The sequence below is a fragment of the Halichondria panicea genome, chromosome 9 (genome assembly GCF_963675165.1).
Source record: "Halichondria panicea chromosome 9, odHalPani1.1, whole genome shotgun sequence".
Classification (NCBI taxonomy): Eukaryota; Metazoa; Porifera; class Demospongiae; order Suberitida; family Halichondriidae; genus Halichondria; species Halichondria panicea.
Genome location: NC_087385.1, coordinates 4,766,218 through 4,784,984, shown reverse-complemented (window position 1 = coordinate 4,784,984; position 18,767 = coordinate 4,766,218). Strand labels below are relative to the sequence as shown.

The 18,767-nt window shown below is 45.4% G+C and overlaps 3 protein-coding genes across 3 annotated transcripts; 2 read left to right on the top strand and 1 right to left on the bottom strand.

Moving 5' to 3' along the window:
- The first annotated feature begins 50 nt into the window (after window positions 1-50).
- LOC135341358 (E3 SUMO-protein ligase RanBP2-like) lies at window positions 51-14,776 on the top strand. Its single transcript, XM_064537879.1, has 28 exons — window positions 51-746; window positions 944-1,011; window positions 1,173-1,214; window positions 1,281-1,352; window positions 1,404-1,447; window positions 1,562-1,611; window positions 1,686-1,745; window positions 1,813-1,872; window positions 1,929-1,989; window positions 2,038-2,138; window positions 2,212-2,239; window positions 2,308-2,431; window positions 2,528-2,714; window positions 2,852-2,987; window positions 3,078-3,154; window positions 3,256-3,303; window positions 3,379-3,429; window positions 3,497-3,575; window positions 3,634-3,714; window positions 3,783-3,880; window positions 3,997-4,187; window positions 4,679-4,802; window positions 4,872-4,916; window positions 5,224-5,424; window positions 6,304-6,441; window positions 6,560-6,632; window positions 6,743-6,918; window positions 7,085-14,776. The coding sequence occupies exons 1-28, from the start codon at window positions 675-677 to the stop codon at window positions 14,630-14,632; spliced, it is 10,035 nt and encodes a 3,344-aa protein (XP_064393949.1). The 5' UTR covers window positions 51-674; the 3' UTR covers window positions 14,633-14,776.
- Window positions 14,773-16,943, top strand: LOC135341396 (uncharacterized). Its single transcript, XM_064537933.1, has 8 exons — window positions 14,773-14,931; window positions 14,978-15,247; window positions 15,328-15,477; window positions 15,596-15,702; window positions 16,116-16,167; window positions 16,224-16,471; window positions 16,619-16,721; window positions 16,767-16,943. Exons 1-8 carry the CDS (start codon window positions 14,926-14,928, stop codon window positions 16,830-16,832), a joined length of 1,002 nt encoding a protein of 333 aa, XP_064394003.1. The 5' UTR covers window positions 14,773-14,925; the 3' UTR covers window positions 16,833-16,943.
- A 163-nt stretch (window positions 16,944-17,106) lies between these two features.
- LOC135341375 (uncharacterized) lies at window positions 17,107-18,718 on the bottom strand. Its single transcript, XM_064537905.1, has one exon. It carries the CDS (start codon window positions 18,624-18,626, stop codon window positions 17,202-17,204), a length of 1,425 nt encoding a protein of 474 aa, XP_064393975.1. The 5' UTR covers window positions 18,627-18,718; the 3' UTR covers window positions 17,107-17,201.
- Window positions 18,719-18,767: the final 49 nt, after the last annotated feature.

The window sequence follows — 18,767 nt, the reverse complement described above, 5'->3', positions numbered from 1 at the left end:
AATTCAGCCCCTCCCCCAACAGATTTTTGCAAAATGGAAACATGAACACATACATATCGAGCTGTAATTGCTACATGTAACTGCTATCAACCCTGTCTCTGTTTATGTCTTGGTTTCTTGCTGCACACAACTCGAAGCCGTCCCTTCCTCTTGACAAATCTGCAGCCTGGACATCTCAGCTTGAGTGTTCCCTTTGTCTTGTATCCTCTAGCCAGCAGAGCATTGAAGGAGGGTAGCTCGTGATTGAAAATGGGGGCTTGCTTCAGAGTTATGGCCCTAGGGATGCCTGTGTGTACAGAGCTTGATGATACAAGATGACACTGATGAACGAGTGGTCTCAATACCATCCCTCTGAAAAGGTTTAGCAGACTCGCCATTGAACACTCTGGAAAGAAGAATTTGAGACAGTCATCATTAATTCACTAAAATCAATCACCTTTCCTTTCTCAGTATCTTTTAGCCAACACAATACTCAAGCTCTGAACGCATTCTCGTGGATCACCCACATGGTGTTCTTTTATTTCTAGGGTCAAAGGTTATCCCAGCCATGTGGACCTAGACAAACAGTGTTTTAATAGCTTAGATCCTATTCTAACTACCGTAGTACATCTTCTACAGAGATCCAATACTCCATGCTCCAGTGAGGTCTGCTCTCCTGAACTGCTGTCCAAGAGATGGTCCTGAGCAAGGAGCAAGTCAAGAGCCACATTGCTGGGGTGGAGTCTCGCATCTCTGATCCACTAGAAGTAAAGCGTAGCAAAGCAATGCTATTGAATAGTTGCTTCCCGATATACGATATACTACAATGTTGATTCTTGTATTGTACTACTAAATAGCTATTCACGCAGCATCCACACGTACTTATACATGCACCTGTATTTCGTTAACATAAGTAACTGTACTCTTGGTTGTACCATCACCCGTACCTATTTTTGACATACAGCTAAAACATCATGGATATGAATTTGCCAAACTCCTCTATCAAGTAAAGGAATATGACAGTGCTGTGATGTAAGCAGTATGAGATAATCTCAATCAGATGTGGTTAAATTGAAACTGAAAGGGGGCGGGGCTGATTTTTGCTTATAGTAGTGTACCCCAATTGCACCCCTACTGATCTATGTGCTCCTTAATAATATTGTACTGTTGAATTGATGCTCCACATTTTGCAGCTACTTGGCTAACTTTATCAGTGTAAATGGGCGAGATCCAAGGTTTGTTTGATATATGTGACATTGTACAGTTTCATACCTGATATTTGTATGTCTGCAACTCTTTAGGGCGCACAAGTTGATGGGTCACCTGTGTAATGCCACTGCTGAGAATGGGAAGGCCATTGCACACTACAAAAGGTAAGTACAGTGCAGTATACGTGAATGTGATCACAAACATTCTTATGGCAGGTCTCTAGAGCTGAAAAGAGGACAGAGAGATGTCATAGAAGCACGTAAGGCTCTGTTTATGTACCTTTCATAACTGCTTACGTTGTTAAAAGCCTTGCGTAGAAAAGTATGTCATGTGAGATTTCTTCTGTAATCGCATGCATACCTGTTTCCTGCAGTGGTATCTGTGTACCTGAAGCTAGAGAAACCACCCGTTGATTCTCTCAAGGTAGGTGTAGTTGAGCCTCAACACATGAGCTCCGCACTCAGACTGCAGCTACTGCTTGAACCTATTTATCACAGGAGTGCTTGCAACACATTGAAGCCATTGGTCAGAGTCACCCACTCATTGTCCCTCTTTGCGTGAGTTCATTACCGATGATTGATTGCTAATTACCTTAACAATGTGATCATTTTGTCTCCATTGCAGGAGAAAATTCAATCCTTAGAGGGAGGCTTTTCCATGGAGAAGGTTATCAAGAAAGCACTGGTAATAATTATTTTGATCACAATAATTATGCATACAAACTCTGAGTTACTCCTCAGGCAGTGAATACGAACGATGTTAACTTGCACATTCGACTAGTCAAACTGTACTGCCAATCTGGTGAGTCTGTTATATCATTCTTCTCCTCTCTGACAATAAATTCTATAGGTAAGAGTCAGGAAGCGTTCTATTACTGTGAGGATCTCTACCGGGCTGGCCAGCTTACTGACTCATTGCAGTGGCAGCTGTTTGCCCTGACAATTGCAGAGGTACCGTTACCAAGCGTAGCTCGTGTGTTTGTATTGTCACTAGTATCATCCTTTTGTATTCACTGTTCTGTAGGATTATTATGAGAACTTAAGAGCAAAAGGTATGCCAGTAGCCATGGGGATATTGGGTATTACATGTATGTACGTGTTTCAAGTGTTGTGTGTGCAGGTGTTAGAGATGGTGTTGAAACGCTGGAAATTTTAGTCACCCTGTTGGAGTTCACTACGACTCTCTTTAATCTTCTAGCCTGTCCCAGCAGTGACCTGGACGACAGTGCAGCTCTACTCCTCAAGTAGGTGCCATCTTGCAATGCTACCAAATTGCTTTTCCCCTGATTGTAGAGGATAGTCTGTTACAATTTACACACCTTTTACATTCCTCCGATTAGGTTTGACAAGGTGCTATGTGCCTCTGGACAGATGCTGAGCGTGCTTCCTCCATCGGCTCTCCCCCTCTTCCAAATGGCCCTCAAGCAACTCTGTGCCCAGCTGTACTTCATGGCTGGCCGCTATCTCTTTCTATTGGCATGGCAACAGAGACAGTCCCTCCTGAGCTCTATCACTGTTGCGTCCATTGTAAGTGAAACTTGCTAGTTTCTGTGTATGACTGTGGAGCCCACTAATATGCATGATTGTGGTGCATTTATACCTTGTACTGTTATTCATGGTTATTTTACGATTGTGCAAATATATGTTTCTCTGTTTGTTTACAGATGGGGGTGATGTGCATGCTGTCATCGATGAAAGCCCCTCCCTGGGACCTGGAACAATACCGGACACTGGACAAGAGGACACACCTCCGACTGAGGACGTGGTACAACACAGCCTGTGCCAGGACAAGCATTACAGGTGCTGTGTACATAGGGGTTTCCTGACTTCTCCGTTTGCTTGTTGCACGTATAAATCTCATGTCATTCTCTTCGTTCCTGTATCCTACAGGTCGGCACTTGATGCTAATAGAGGCAGCTAAAGGAAAGCTCTTCTTTGAAAGTTTACCCAAAATTGCTATGGAAATGGTATGACCACTGCACCTGTAGTTCCACAGTGTGTACAGACTACTAGTACTGTTAGGGATATATGGTAATAATTTATTGCCTTGTCCCCCCCATATCCCCAGGGCGGGAAGCTGCACCTGATCAAGATTCTGTTTGGAGGGACCAATAGGGTGAGTGTTGCCTAGACGCATGCTTTGTATGAACTGCATAGTACAAAGAGTTCGAACGTTTTGTGACACTTGTAGAAATTTAAAGCCAAGTTTGGATCAAGAGACATCAAGTTCTCTCTCCAAGAGGTGGGAAGCCATTGTACAATCGTATCATTTAATTATATTACCTCCTCCATGATCCCCCCCTCCCCAGTCGTTTCTCTCTAATGATGGCACGTTCCTCACACTTCCTGTCTTGCCTTCTGCTCAAGAGTTGGAAAATTATGACAGAGGTGAGAACAGTTTGCCCAATGCAGACTCGGTTCCATGTTGATTGTGTGCTTTGTACAGAATGCATTGCCCAGGAGAGGCAGCTGTGCAATTTGCTGTGGCGTTGCCTTGCCTACAAGGCTCTGAACAAACAACCATTTTGTAAGTGGATTATCATGTCTCAACTTGAGGCAACGGCTTAGTGTCTCTATAATCATGTTTCCCTGCAGTGTTCTTGTGGATGGGGAGAATGTTCAATGATCTGCGACTGGACACACCCTCCCTCGACTCCACTGAGCCTTCCACTCTCTGTGTGCTCGACATTGAGGTAGTTAGTGTAATTAATGTGGTTAGCTAAAAACCACGTACGTATTGCCTTTAGCTAATTATGAATGTCAAAATGAAAATTCTAGTGAGTGATATATATTTTGGTTACCTTCTCAGGCTTTTCTGGCCCACCTGTTAACTGAGTACAGTGAGCGCCTGACGTCACCCCAGCTGTTCAGTGTACCTACCATGACAGCAGTCAACCTGACGACTGCCCTCGTCTCTTGTCTACCCGTCTGCCTCAGCCTCAAAAACCCACACCAGCACTACTGGACTGCCTTACTCACCTTCCTGCTCGGAAAGCTCAGGTTAAACCATAGTGAAGCAGTGGGTGCATTTGACCATAGCTAGCTCAGAGGAGGCGGGACATGCGTCATCAGTCACATGTCAATGGAATGTGTGGCATACGATGTTTACGTTAGGCTCTTGACCTTTAACCTTTCAAGTGTAGCTATGGTGCCTGTGGTAGATCTACTGTTGTGCTCTCTAAAGCTCACATCACTTTCTAGATCTCAAGTGGGATCGCTGCTGTTTTGGCTCCTTGGATATCTGCACTTTTCATGCACAAATCCTTGTCTAAATCTCTTTGCGGTTAAACGTGGATTGTTAATTACTGAGGCGCACGTGATGCGTGTCCTACCTTCTCTGTAGCTAGCTCTGTAGTTGGTGATCATGTGAGCCTTTACCTAAACTATGTGGAAAACTTATGTGTGGGCCCGTCCGTACATGTGTATTGTATTTCAAACTTTGACCATGGTGCAATTACTACAATTATATTTGCTCTAACATTTGTGTGCAGTGCTCAAGATGCAGCTAGTGTGAAGAAGGTGGTGAGGGAGTTCCTGAGTTTCGTGCGAGGGAGTAGTCCTCTTCAGCTCAGTCTGGAACACCTCACCTCACTTGCCAGGCATTTCAAGAAGAGGGTACGTGTGTGTGCATGCTCTCTGAGAGCCAGCTGCTTGTAATACTACTAACCTCTCCCTTACTTTCAGGCTGAACTAGAAACTGATGGTGGGGACGACCGCGACGTTATAATGGTTAGTGGGTTCGAGTGGTGCTTATAGAATTGTTGCTGTCAATTGTTGAATACTGTATAGCGGGTAATTTTCGTGGGGTAAAATATTCGTTATTTTCGTGGGCAAGCTGACCTTCACGAAATTTTAACGTAGGCGTGGCTTACCCAAACGTAGGAATGCAGTGCAGCCACGAGACTAAACGAAATTTTACCTACGAATACCACCGTTTTTCGAGTTGAACGAATTTTTTACCCCACGAAAATTACACGCTATGCGGTAGTAAGAGCGGTGCAATGTATGTAATTACATGCATAGCACTCATTTCTAGATGTTGCTAAAGCGGAGCTGTCACTACTGGGCGATCGTAGAACACATTCTGAGTCCCTCTTCCGACTCTAGCCAGTCAGAACTACTTTCCGAGGCACGGATGACGATTGCAAATGAAGCGCTGTATAGGCAAGACATGAGCAGGGCACTCAGGCTGTACTCGAGAGTGAAGACAGCTCCCTCGGCTTGGAACCAATCTGAGGTATGTGCACCTGCTGTTACTGTAGCACGATGTAGCATTCTATACCCTGAAGCATTAGTAAATTGCTATACATTACCAAGGTACATTATAATTATATTGTACATGTTATTAACCCGAGGCGCGTGGGCGGCCACGGGTTATAGTAGTCGTTTGGTTTGTCTGTTTGTTTGTTTGTCTGTTTGTAAGTTCAGGATCTGCTCACCTGGCTGCCACAGCACTGCGTTTACAGCATGGATAGCCTTCACACAATAAGTTATTAGTTTTAACAATAGTAGATTTCGATGTTAGAGCTTTGTTGTCGAATAAAAGCGAGCATAAACTAAGAAGCTTGAACTTGCACGTTGGCAGCTAGCTAGCTAACACTATACACGCGGCCTTTATTCGAGGCACCCTCCGTATTTACAGCTGAAGTAATCCCGTACCAAAAACAGTGGAAAAGGGTCACTACAATAGAAAGCTAGAATTGGGACTTGTTTGTTGCTCTTAGCTGACTCTGGGATCCTACTCCATCCAAGAGTCATACTTCTCTGAGACTCCAGGCTTCTTTGCTGTGATCCTAGACTAGGACCTAGTTCACCTCATGTACCACTAAAACTCTGTTCTCAATGTTTCAGCATGTCTCTAGTCTGGTTTAGTTTTATTGCTCCTGAGTTGCTGTGCTAGACAGCTCAGTCATACATCACTACATGCACTGCATTATATCACTCTTCTGGTTTCTTTATAATCATATCACCAGCCGAGGGTTTGCACTTCAGTGCTCTAGTCTTGCAAGTGAATTCTCGATTAATTTGAGTGCATTTCTTAGCTTATAGGATACATTTTCCGGCTGTTTCCATAAACGTATTAAATGATTTATGTCATCTCTCTCTTCTTGAACAGGTATACCTTCATCTTGCTGTCATGTCCGGTCAAGCAGACACTCGGGAGAAGGTGGACTCACGACTCGACAATCTTCAGAAGGCAGCTGATGCTCTGGACCTGGCTATTACTCGGTTGACTCCAGAGCACGAAATTAAGGTACCATTATTGTAATGTTGTGTCTAGTTAGATATAGCCGTATAAAACAGTTACGTGCTATATTGGTATTGTAAACATCAAGACAAGAGAACTTATAGCTATTATATTATTCTTTCAGAATTTACGACAGAAGTTCTTGTTAAAAAGAGACAATATACAGGATCTCCTTGGAGAAACAAAGAAGTCTCCTTGTAAGTACTCTGTGTATTTTCATTTCGTACCACAAGCGATGCATGCAGCTGTCTATTTGCATTGGTTACTATTGTGACTGCGTACCTCTCTCCTCCCCCACTCACTATAGTGGCGTGTGCTCTCGACTATGAAGAGGAGAGCCCGAGTCTCCCTCGTCGTTTCTCGTCCACCCCGGCCAACACAAAGACCCCGCCTCTCAGTCAAATAACCTCCCCCTTCACTGATCAGAGTCGCAAACACGAACAAAAATTATCAGAAATGGCCTCTCAGCTTGAGAAACTACAGGTAATTTTATTCTGCCATAGCCTGTGCTTCATGTACAGTACTATATATAGATGTAGGCCATTGTTTTGTAGTGTTTGTGAGCTTGTACCAGTAACCTAGCAACTCATGCCAGCTGTAATTCTATCTAGACACTTAGCTTATAATTGTGTTTCTCTTTCCCTCATAGGCTGAAATGGATCTGATAAAATCTCGAACGACTCACACAAACAATCAATCGCAAATGTCTCCCCAAGGCTTTACGATGTATCCAGGCATGCAGTCACACGGTCAAACCAACTTATCGTATGGGCCTCGACTAATGTCACCTGCTCCAAATTATGATCCTCATTTCCGAGGGCAGCTATCTCCTCAAGGGCTGGGTCAGCAGTGGTTGCCAGGACAGCAGCCTCTCTTTCACGAGCAGATCTCTCCTCGTCAGACCTCTCCTCTAAACATGTTTCAGCTGCAACCTAACCGAATGGCAATGTTCTCACAGCAGCAATCACCTCCACCACTAGCTGTCCCTCAACCTAACAACAGCTTCCAAGGGGTTGCCACTGGAATACAGACGCTCACTACTCCACCACGTCTATTTGCCCCCCAAAGTCCGATCAACAGACCCCCACAATCTGTTGAGGCGCTCACTACTCCACCACGTTTCTTTGCCCCCCGAAGTCCGATCAACAGATCCCCACAATCTGTTGAGACGACGTTCACTACTCCACCACGTCCCTTTGCCCCCCGAAGTCCGATCAACAGATCCCCACAATCTGTTGAGACGTTCACTACTCCACCACGTCCCTTTGCCCCCCGAAGTCCGATCAACAGATCCCCACAATCTGTTGAGACGCCACGTCCCTTTGCCCCCCGAAGTCCGATCAACATACCCCCACTAACTCTGCCTCAGCACCTTCTGTCTCACTCCTTTGTACCCGCTATCGGTGGACCGCAATTAATTAGTCCAAGTACCAAGCCTGTATCCCTTGGAGCTGCAAGTAATGCCGATACCATGCCAACCACTAACGAGCAAGTTGTGTCGACTACACCAAAATTAGTACAAAACAGATTGTTTTTAACGCCCAAGTTTCAGCCACCTGTACTGGCCCACCCCTTGCCCAGTGTACAGGCCACAGGTTTGGGTAATCTGTTGCCATCTCAACAGCCGCTACCTGTCAAAAATCCTGCTCTCCCATTTACTGTGTCAGCAACGTCTCCAAAAAATGATGATGTCACTACTAGTGGGCATAAATCGGGAATGAAACGAACAGCGTCAGGTTTTGGTGTTTTAGGGTCACAATCGTTTTCATTTACAGCACCAGTGTCGTTTACGTTTGGTCAAACCACGTCCTCGGCCTCTCAATTGCCTGTATTTGGCACGAAAACAGTTGATAAACCTGTCACGTTTGGTCAAACCACGTCCTCGGCCTCTCAATTGCCTGTATTTGGCACGAAAACAGTTGATAAACCTGTCACGTTTGGTCAAACCACGTCCTCGGCCTCTCAATTGCCTGTATTTGGCACGACAACAGTTGATGGTACTGATAAACCTGTCACCACAACTAAGGAACCGTCTTCTATTTTCCCTAAACCGTACAGTTTTCCGATGAACAATCAGCCTCCGCCATCAATTATTCCTGCATGTACCTCCTCTGAGCCTACTTTCACTGTGCCCAGCTTCTCTATGAATCCCACTACCTCATCTCCGTCGGCAACATTGGCTAAAACAAGTCAGCCATTTTCAATTCTGGGAAACAGCTCTCTATTGAGTTTTGCGAATTTTTCACCGACTCAGTCACCTGTTGTAACGAGTGTGCAGACAGAAACCATAGCAACCTCAAAAGCCCCGATTTTGTCCTCTCTTTTATCCAAAAATGTTACAGGCAGTCAACCTTCTACAGCCGCCATTGGTGGAGGACTTATCCCGAAAGAAACACCAAAAACACACAGTGACTCTATTTTCAGCACCATCGGTGCCTCGATATTCTCAAGCAAGTCTAACGATGCGGAACAAGATCAAGAAGATAACAGTGATGCACATGACACGAGTAATAATGTTGACTATTCGATTGTCTCCCTGCCCGAACTTGATAATATACAGAGTGGTGAAGAGAACGAAGAGGCACTGTTCGTTGAGAGAGCAAAGCTGTTTCGATTCCACAACAGTGAATGGAAGGACAAGGGCCTCGGCGAGATGAAAGTACTCAAGCACCGAAGCACGGGAAAAATTCGATTGTTAATGAGAAGAGATCAGATTCTGAAAATTTGTTGTAATCACTATGTTGTGCCTGCCATGAAATTCAAATATTTGCAAGACAGTAAACGTATGTTGTGTTGGTTTACCAATGCCGAATTTTCCGATGAGGAGATCAAATCTGAAAAACTAGCCATCAAGTTCAAAACTGATGAGATCGCTACAAAGTTCAAACAGACTGTTGAATTTGCCGTTGAAGAACTCAGCAAAACCGATACCAGTAATGAGAGCAATAATTCAACGCAGGAACTGGAACGTGACACTAAACAACTGGGCCAGACGAGCTCTGATATTCGTGGACGCCTCGCTCCCCCCAAAGGCAGCTGGTCATGTGATGTATGTCTAATCACTAATAAAGAATCAGCAAATGAATGTGTGGCATGCTCGACCAAGAATCCAAACTCTGCTGCTGTAAGTGCAACCTCAACATCATTCGGTGAAGGAGGAACTACCTCTACTGCTACCTCATTATTGTTTAGTGAAAGTGGAGGATTTAAGTTGTCTACTGGTCTTTCATTTGGCACCACTCCTGCTGCTACTACGGCACCAACTGGTGGGTTCAAACTTCCCCTTCTGAGTACTGCTACTACGGCCCCAACTGGTGGGTTCAAACTGACTTTTCCAACCACGGCCCCAAGTGGTGGATTCCCAACTGGTGGGTTCAAACTGTCAAGTACCACCACAACCAATGTTACTGCTCTGTCCAGTGGGCCCACAGTCGGCTTCCCTCTCAGCAGTATATCAACAAAACCAAAACCTCCTGATTCTGGACTGTCAAACTTCACCCCTTCAAAAGACGTCTGGTCATGTGACACTTGTTTATTAGTTAACCAAAAGGACTCGTTGAAGTGTGTAGCTTGTGAATCCTTTAAACCGATGAGTACTAACAAATTATTGCCCTCTGGAAAAGATGCTACTCCATTTGTTGGATTTAAACTACCATCTAATGACAGAGCTAGTTTCAAAACTGATGCCAGTAATGAGAGCAGTAATGTGATGCAGGAACTAGAACATAACACTGAACAATTAGCCCAGACGAGCTCTAATATTCGTGAACGCCTCGCTCCCCCCAAAGGCAACTGGTCATGTGATGTATGTCTAATCACTAATAAAGAATCAGCAAATGAATGTGTGGCATGCTCGACCAAGAATCCAAACTCTTCTGCTGTTACGACATCATTTGGTAAAGGAGGAACGTTTAGCACTGATATTCGTGGACGCCTAGCTCCCCCCAAAGGTAGCTGGTCATGTAATGTGTGTCTAGTCACTAATAAAGAATCAGCAAATGAATGTGTGGCATGCTCGACCAAGAATCCAAACTCTTCTGCTGCTACGACATCATTTGGTAAAGGAGGAACTACCGCTACCGCTACCTCCTTATTTGGTGAAAATGGAGGATTTAAATTGTCTACTGGACTTTCATTTGGCACCACTCCTGCTGCTACTACGGCACCAACTGGTGGGTTCAAAATGCCCCTTCTGAGTACTGCTACTACGGCCCCAACTGGTTTGTTCAACACGCCCCTTCTGAGTACTGCTACTACGGCCCCAACTGGTTTGTTCAACATGCCCCTGAGTACTGCTACTACGGCCCCAACTGGTTTGTTCAACATGCCCCTGAGTACTGTTACTACGGCTCCAACTGGTTTGTTCAACACACCCCTTTTGAGTACTGCTACTACGGCACCAACTGGTTTGTTCAACATGCCCCTGAGTACTGCTACTACGGCCCCAACTGGTTTGTTCAACATGCCCCTGAGTACTGCTACTACGGCCCCAACTGGTTTGTTCAACACGCCCCTTCTGAGTACTGCTACTACGGCACCAACTGGTTTGTTCAACATGCCCCTGAGTACTGCTACTACGGCCCCAACTGGTTTGTTCAACATGCCCCTGAGTACTGCTACTACGGCACCAACTGGTGTGTTTCAATCAGGATTTGCCTTTTCTAGCTTCTCGTTTGCCGCCACCCCCCAGCAAGACACTGAGGAAGCCGAAGATAGAGAATCAGCTCAAGAATCAGATAATAGTGGATCGGTGACACCAGACCATCATGTTTCTAGAAGCGATCCCATTGATGCACTGTCAGACGGAGAGGAAGATTCCACAGATAGTGTCCTCTTTGTAGCAGAAGAAATCCCACCTCCCGAGAAAGTGGAACTTGCAAAGAAATATATGCTCCCTATCACCTTCTACAACTATGAGAAGAAGGCACTTTGCCCTGGATGTAGAGGATGCACGGAAGACCCACCTGTTCTGGAGCAGCCCGGCAGTCCAGACCCCTCCCCTAACTTAGAGGCCAGTGTGGATAATCCTAGCGAGACTGTGTTGTGTGAAGAAGGCGATAAAGCGGTCAAAAACGGCGCTGGTGTGAAGCAAGAAGATGGACCTAAAGAAACAACGATTAAGGCTGCTTTCTCGTTTCTCTCTTCTGACGGCAAAGCAAATTCTTTTTCAGAGTTAGCATCAGGTGGTTTTCAATGGTCTAGTGGTAATAGTCAAGGCTTTTCAGGTGCTGGTAGACCTGTATTTGGTGCTAGCTCGGCTGACAGAGATGGAGAAGTTGACCCTGAAGCGGAAGTGAATATTACGTTCAAACCACTAGTGACTTTACCAGAAGTAGAGACAAAGACAGGGGAAGAGTTCGATGAAGCTTTGTTTTCTCACCGAGCAAAACTGTATCGTTTCGACTCAAACGTGAATCAGTGGAAGGAGAGGGGTGTTGGTGATATAAAGATCACGAGAAACAAAACCACTAACAAAACCAGAATTATCATGAGGAGAGATCTGATCAAAAAACTTTGTTGCAATCATTTCATCAATTCTGTTATGGACTTGACTCCCAACCAAGGCAGTGACAGGTCGTGGGTGTGGTATACCCCTGGTGATTTCTCCGATGGGGAGGCTAGGCCCGAGAAACTAGCTGTGCGATTCAAGTATCAAGAAACAGCAACTGAATTCAAGAACGTGTTTGATGAATGCAAACAACTCAAAGTGTCCCCTGACCCTGACTTGACTACCGAGAAACCAGAGGAATGCGAGGAGGGAAAGTCCCCTGTTGATCCTCCAACTGAAGTGAGGTCCATTGTAAACGAACGAGATATTATATCTGATACCAGCTCAAACGAAGAATCCCAAGACAGTGTGTCGGAGCATGATGAAACAGACGGAGACTCAATTACTGATGATAACAGTCAACCCCTAGGGGAAGACTTACGACTGAAACTAGCCCCTCCCCCTGGAGCCTGGACGTGTACCGGTTGTTTGTTGTCTAACACACCATCTGCTACCCACTGTGTGGCTTGTGGTGGTGCTGTTCGAGAGGAGACTGCCGAGGTATTATCAACTCCTCCATTGAAACTAGCCCCTCCCCCTGGAGCCTGGACGTGCACTGCTTGTTTGTTGTCTAACACACCATCTGCTACCCACTGTGTGGCCTGTGGTGGTGCTGTTCGAGAGGAGACTGCCGAGGTATTATCAACTCCTCCATTGGAAGCTGTTAAGATATGCTCGCCTGATAGCTCAACCAATCGCAACCCTCTTTTGAGATTTCCTCTAGTTCTGTCACCTGTGAGTTCAGTCCCCTACGTCTGCCCCAAACCAGTGCCACCATTGGAAACGACCCCATTGGAAACAGAGAACCCTTTACCAATAACAACTGCTACAAAGAAAAACAATAGCCACTCTCAAAGTGAGCCTATTTTATTGGAAGAGCCCAATACCGAATCTCAAGTTGATGATAACAATCAAGACTATGACATTGTGTTTTTGTATGAAGATTTACCTGACTTAGAACTTATAGCAAAGGCAAAGCAACTGATGTTGCCGCCAGCATTTTTCCTGTATGAAAAGAAGACTCCTTGCTCCGGGTGTAGGGGATGCAGAGATGAGAGTGACCTTGAAGACAACAACACACACTCAGAAAGTGATGCTTCCATTACTCAAGACCCACCAGAGGAAGCCACCTTTGCTCCTGCCAAACAACCTCCTTCACCTGTCGAGGAACCAAAAGAAAGTGACCTTAAAGACAGCAGCACACACTCAGAAAGTGATGCTTCCATTACTCAAGACCCACCAGAGGAAGCCACCTTTGCTCCTGCCAAACAACCTCCTTCACCTGTCGAGGAACCAAAAGAAAGTGATCTTGAAGACAGCAGCACACACTCAGAAAGTGATGCTTCCATTACTCAAGACCCACCAGAGGAAGCCACCTTTGCTCCTGCCAAACAACCTCCTTCACCTGTCGAGGAACCAAAAGAAAGTGATCTTGAAGACAGCAGCACACACTCAGAAAGTGATGCTTCCATTACTCAAGACCCACCAGAGGAAGCCACCTTTGCTCCTGCCAAACAACCTCCTGCCAAACAACCTCCTTCACCGGTCGAGGAACCAAAAGAAAGTAACCTTGAAGACAGCAGCACACATTCAGAAAGTGATGCTTCCATTACTCAAGACCCACCAGAGGAAGCCACCTTTGCTCCTGCCAAACAACCTCCTTCACCTGTCGAGGAACCAAAAGAAAGTAACCTTGAAGACAGCAGCACACACTCAGAAAGTGATGCTTCCATTACTCAAGACCCACCAGAGGAAGCCACCTTTGCTCCTGCCAAACAACCTCCTTCACCTGTCGAGGAACCAAAAGAAAGTGATCTTGAAGACAGCAGCACACACTCAGAAAGTGATGCTTCCATTACTCAAGACCCACCAGAGGAAGCTACCTTTGCTCCTGCCAAACAACCTCCTTCACCTGTCGAGGAACCAAAAGAAAGTAACCTTGAAGACAGCAGCACACACTCAGAAAGTGATGCTTCCATTACTCAAGACCCACCAGAGGAAGCCACCTTTGCTCCTACCAAACAACCTCCTTCACCTGTCGAGGAACCAAAAGGATTTTTTTCACAAACAGATCGGGTGTCATTCTCAGACCTTGCCCCACAAACCACCTCTGGATTCGCGACAGCAACACCTGGCTTTCAGTTTCAAGGAGCTGGGAAACAGCTGTTTGCTGTACGAAGCGCGGATGATGGTGAAACCAATCCTGAAGAAGAAATTGACATCAATTTCAAGCCTCTGGTCTCCCTCCCTAAAGTGGCTCCAACCAAGTCCTGGGATGATGAGGCTGGTACTTTGTTTACAAGTCGTGGGAAGTTGTTCCGATTCGATGACTCTATCAACCAGTGGAAGGAAAGGGGAGTGGGTGATATCAAGATTCTGCAGCATGCCGAAACAGGTCGTTGTCGTATTTTGATGAGAAGAGATCAGATATTGAAGATTTGCTGCAATCATAACATCACTGCTGAGATGACACTGTTGCCGGGAAACACTGACAAGTCGTGGGTATGGTTTACGCAATCAGATTTCACTGATGAAGAGCCTAAGAAAGAGAAGTTAGCTGTTCGATTCAAGCATGTCGAAACAGCTAGAGAGTTTAAAGAAGTATTTGAACAATGTGTTAAGAGAGATACTGAATCAGACTCAGCGTAGCATTATAAACCAAAAAGAATTTTGAACTCTATAAATTGTTTCTGAGTAGCGCTATGTTCCTATTTTGTGTAGACTCTATATCTTCAATTTGTATTTACCTTCTGAGAATTACAATGAGCATTATTACCTATCATTTATGAGAAATTAGTGAGACGATCTTTACTGCAAAGAAAAGGGTCAATCAGACAAGAATTGTATTTCGTGTCTGCTACCAGGATCTTTACTGCAAAGAAAAGGGTCAACCGACAAAGAAGCCACAAGTGTATGCAGAATATTATAAACAAGTGATAAGGATGGAGGTACGTAAGCTATCACACAAGCATTCATATGCTGCCTCCTCTCCAGCCCCCTGCTGCTAACTCCTATGACAATAATGAGGCTACAGTGGGTGTTGTGAGTGTGCCTGTACCCTCTGACTTCAGAGACCTCTCTCTCGATCACTGTTCCCTGGGGGCGCTCTCTACGGAGTCCTTGTCTGACCCAGGAGTGTTATCCAAGTACCAACTGAGTGTTGAGCAAGTGGACAGGTTCTGGAGAGACGGTTACTTGTCCAATGTCCGTGTGCTGAGTGAGGAACAATGTGAAAAGATACTAGCAGAGTATGAACCTTTCATGGTAAGTGGAACACATGCATATTCCTTGTACAGTATGATCACTATCCATAGTCTAGTCATTCACTTTCAGTTTGTACCCAGGACCCTGGCCAGCTACACCCTGGACACGGATTGTTCTATGAGTTCCATCGCAACCAGAGTGGGTCACCTGACAATGTCCTCTTGCATGCCCTCGGCCAGTGGAGGATCTCTCCAGCCTTCCATGACCTTTGCTTTCTACCCTCTATTGCAGTAAGTGTGCATCCCTCTAGCTCCCTATTAAGTTTTCCCTCCCTGCGCTTTAATATACAGTCATACAAAGTTGAGCAGTATAATACGTAGTACACAACAGTGTCTCCTTACTCTCCAGATCCCAGCCTCACAGCTGATCCATGAATCGAAAAAACCAACTTCTATTCGACTGTGGCATGACCAGTTGTTTGCCAAGCCTCCTCATCATGGAGGAGTGGTCGCTTGGTCTGTGTGTGTGTGTGTGTGTGTGTGTGTGTGTGTGTGTGTGTGTGTGTGTGTGTGTGTGTGTGTGTGTGTGTGTGTGTGTGTGTGTGTGTGTGTGTGTGTGTGTGTGTGTGTGTGTGTGTGTGTGTGTGTGTGTGTGTGTGTGTGTGTGTGTGTGTGTGTGTGTGTGTGTGTGTGTGTGTGTGTGTGTGTGTGTGTGTGTGTGTGTGTGTGTGTGTGTGTGTGTGTGTGTGTGTGTGTGTGTGTGTGTGTGTGTGTGTGTGTGTGTGTGTGTGTGTGTGTGTGTGTGTGTGTGTGTGTGTGTGTGTGTGTGTGTGTGTGTGTGTGTGTGTGTGTGTGTGTGTGTGTGTGTGTGTGTGTGTGTGTGTGTGGGAGGCTGAAGTGATGGAGATTAAGGCAGCTATTTATTGTAGGCATCAAGACTATTCCTATTGGACACGGACCAAGCCAATATGTCACATGACTGTGAGGAAATTTCACCGTCCATGAAACCCACCTTCTAACCACCACACCGCATGCAGGTTCACATTGCACTGGACGATCAGACAGTGGAGTCAGGTGGACTACACTTTGTACCCGGCTCACACCGTTGGCAAAGGAACGGAATGCCCCTACCTATCACAGACCCTAAGTTTGGAGATATGGAGTCTATTTTCTCTGTGCTGAATGATAGTGAGAGAGAGGGTTTCAAACCAGTGCCCTCGGGACTCAAGCGAGGGGAGGCCAGCTTCCATCACCCACTCACTGTACACGGTTCTTTTGCCAACAAGTGAGTCAAAAAGAATAATCACATAACATTAGGCCAAGGCATTTATTATTTACTGGCCCAAAACTCTGAGTTTTAACAACTTTAGCTGAGCGAGCAAAAATATTGTATACATGTAGCTGTTTTTACAGCTGTTCTATAATTTCACAGATCAGCGGGCCCAAGACGGTCAACTGTTGTAAACTACTTTGCTGACGGAGTGTGTTCAGACTCGGATGAGCCCATGATGAATGGAGTACCTCCCGTTGCTAAGGTGTGTCTATCTATTATTATGCTCTTACTCATAACATTGCTCTAGGGTGAGAAAATGGCTGGTCAGTTCTTTCCACTAGTGTTTGACCCAAGCTGCACACAACTAACATAGAACTTAGTGTGTTTGTGTATGCGTATCTTTGTATGTGTATGTTGCATGTTTTGTGTATTTTTATGAGCAAGAATGTACTATATCTTGTGTTTTGGTATTCTATATACTGTAGGTTTAAATGTACTGACATGGTAAACCTTGATAGATTAATATGCTCAAGACATTGCCTTAAAATCTGCAAAACACTGAAACAGCTATATAGTTCTAACCTAGCCTTGTTCCCAGGCCGATTTTTCTCGAAGTTCTAACCACAATCTTCCCCTTATTTCAATAGTTCTGCAACTATATTCATAGTCATGTGAACAGGCACATGTAATACACAACATCAGATGAATTCATGACAACACAAATATAAAAACAAAAAACAAGTTAGTTCTGAGTGGCAAATTGAACTCTATGAAATTGTCCAGCAACAAACGATCCTTGCAACACCATCATAACAAAACTGCATGTCACTATTCCATCTCCGTTAATCAGTTTAGCTTTTGAAGCACGAGAGGGGAACACATAGATGGGTGGTCTACCAGGAGACGTGGTCTTGTCATCGGCAACAGGACAATCCCACCTGCCAGGTCGTAGTGTTTCCACTGTGAACTCCCAATAGCTCCAGGATTTGTCCCAACCATCCTCCTCGGATGGTTTCAATGCTGTGACGGCTGAAGAGTAGTCCCATAGCTCTGGTTTGAGGGCGAGTCTTGCTTCCCAGGCTGGGTCACCGTAAAATACCGTAGTGTCCTCGTCGTAACTCAGTCCAGACAAATCATGTGAGTGTGTATCGTCAATATTCTCAGCTCCAAATTTCTTCTTGTAGACATCTTCGTGTTTCTCGATGACAGGCTTAGGCGTTTTGAGAGACTCCAGTTTTGCTAGGAGAGACTGCTGGTTGGCAAAGTAGGCTTCGGCAAAAGTCATTTTCCCTGGGTTGTTGATAAAGTATTTGTGCACTCCCCATCCACCATAGCCGTACCAGGTTGGGACCACGTATCCCACCATCTGCGACACACCAGCGGAATGCATCCAGGCTAGAGCCATTGAATCCCTGTCACGAATATACCCCATCAAACAATTCCCAGCAGCACTCAGCACCTTAGGTGTGTTGTGTTGGTGACTAAGTTTGTGAAGCCGACCATCCAGGGATTGACCGTGTATGTGCCCATCAATACAGGATAGTTTTCCACTGCTGAAGCAATACCCTAAATTCAGTACACTTTCTGTTGCATGTGCACTCGTGATAATCATATCCACTCCTTTCTCTTCCGAATGTGCTGCTCCAATTTCGAGGATGAATGATTCGGTCACATCCGCAGGGCATGATTCTTGTGCCACTTCTCCATTTGCTGTCTTTCTCCAAGCCACGGTCTGCTCAATCTCTGAATACGAAACACCAGAACTAAACTTGTCCAAAGGTATCGGGCAATTTCCAGTCACTCTGTTGATTGTCAATGGCTCCTGTTGTAGTATACACAGGCAGTCGTCCTCTTCCCATCCGGTGAGCACACCCCATATGGTATCGGTGTAAGGTGTTGTGTGGTCTATCCCTCGTGTCAACTTGTGAATGTCCTGAACAAATTTCTTGTTGCACTCGGAATGGTGTGCAAGAAAGCATGTGTATGTCGGCTTGAGCTTAGACAGTTGTGGTAAAGCTGAGAATAGATCTCCATCAACATAGATGACTTCATTGACTCTATCCGGCCATTTTAATTCATATTTGAGTAGCAGAGTCTTTAGAGCTTTCGTCCAGCCTTTGTGAGTTGACTGGGAGCAAACAACGGCGTACATACAAGAAACTTCCATGCATATAAATATATAGCCTCGAGACCAGCCGTTCGTTATCTGAAAGAACGCCTGGTCAAGTTCCAATGTAGCACTCGTTCTATGGTCCAGGAATTTCTTGGACCGGTAATTGCCCGCAAAGGTCCGCCCAAGGTGTATTAC

What these genes read in the sequence shown, in the direction of transcription:
- LOC135341396 (XM_064537933.1), top strand. An exon ending in AGCCAATATGTCACATGACT is followed by an intron (nt 16,168 to 16,223) that starts GTGAGGAAATTT and finishes CACCGCATGCAG; the next exon opens with GTTCACATTGCACTGGACGA. An exon ending in CACGGTTCTTTTGCCAACAA is followed by an intron (nt 16,472 to 16,618) that starts GTGAGTCAAAAA and finishes ATAATTTCACAG; the next exon opens with ATCAGCGGGCCCAAGACGGT.
- LOC135341375 (XM_064537905.1), bottom strand. Translation starts at nt 18,626, where the DNA reads ATGGAAGTTTCTTGTATGTACGCCGTTGTTTGCTCCCAGTCAACTCAC.
- LOC135341358 (XM_064537879.1), top strand. Translation starts at nt 675, where the DNA reads ATGGTCCTGAGCAAGGAGCAAGTCAAGAGCCACATTGCTGGGGTGGAG. An exon ending in TTGCCCTGACAATTGCAGAG is followed by an intron (nt 2,139 to 2,211) that starts GTACCGTTACCA and finishes ACTGTTCTGTAG; the next exon opens with GATTATTATGAGAACTTAAG. An exon ending in CTCCAGAGCACGAAATTAAG is followed by an intron (nt 6,442 to 6,559) that starts GTACCATTATTG and finishes TTATTCTTTCAG; the next exon opens with AATTTACGACAGAAGTTCTT.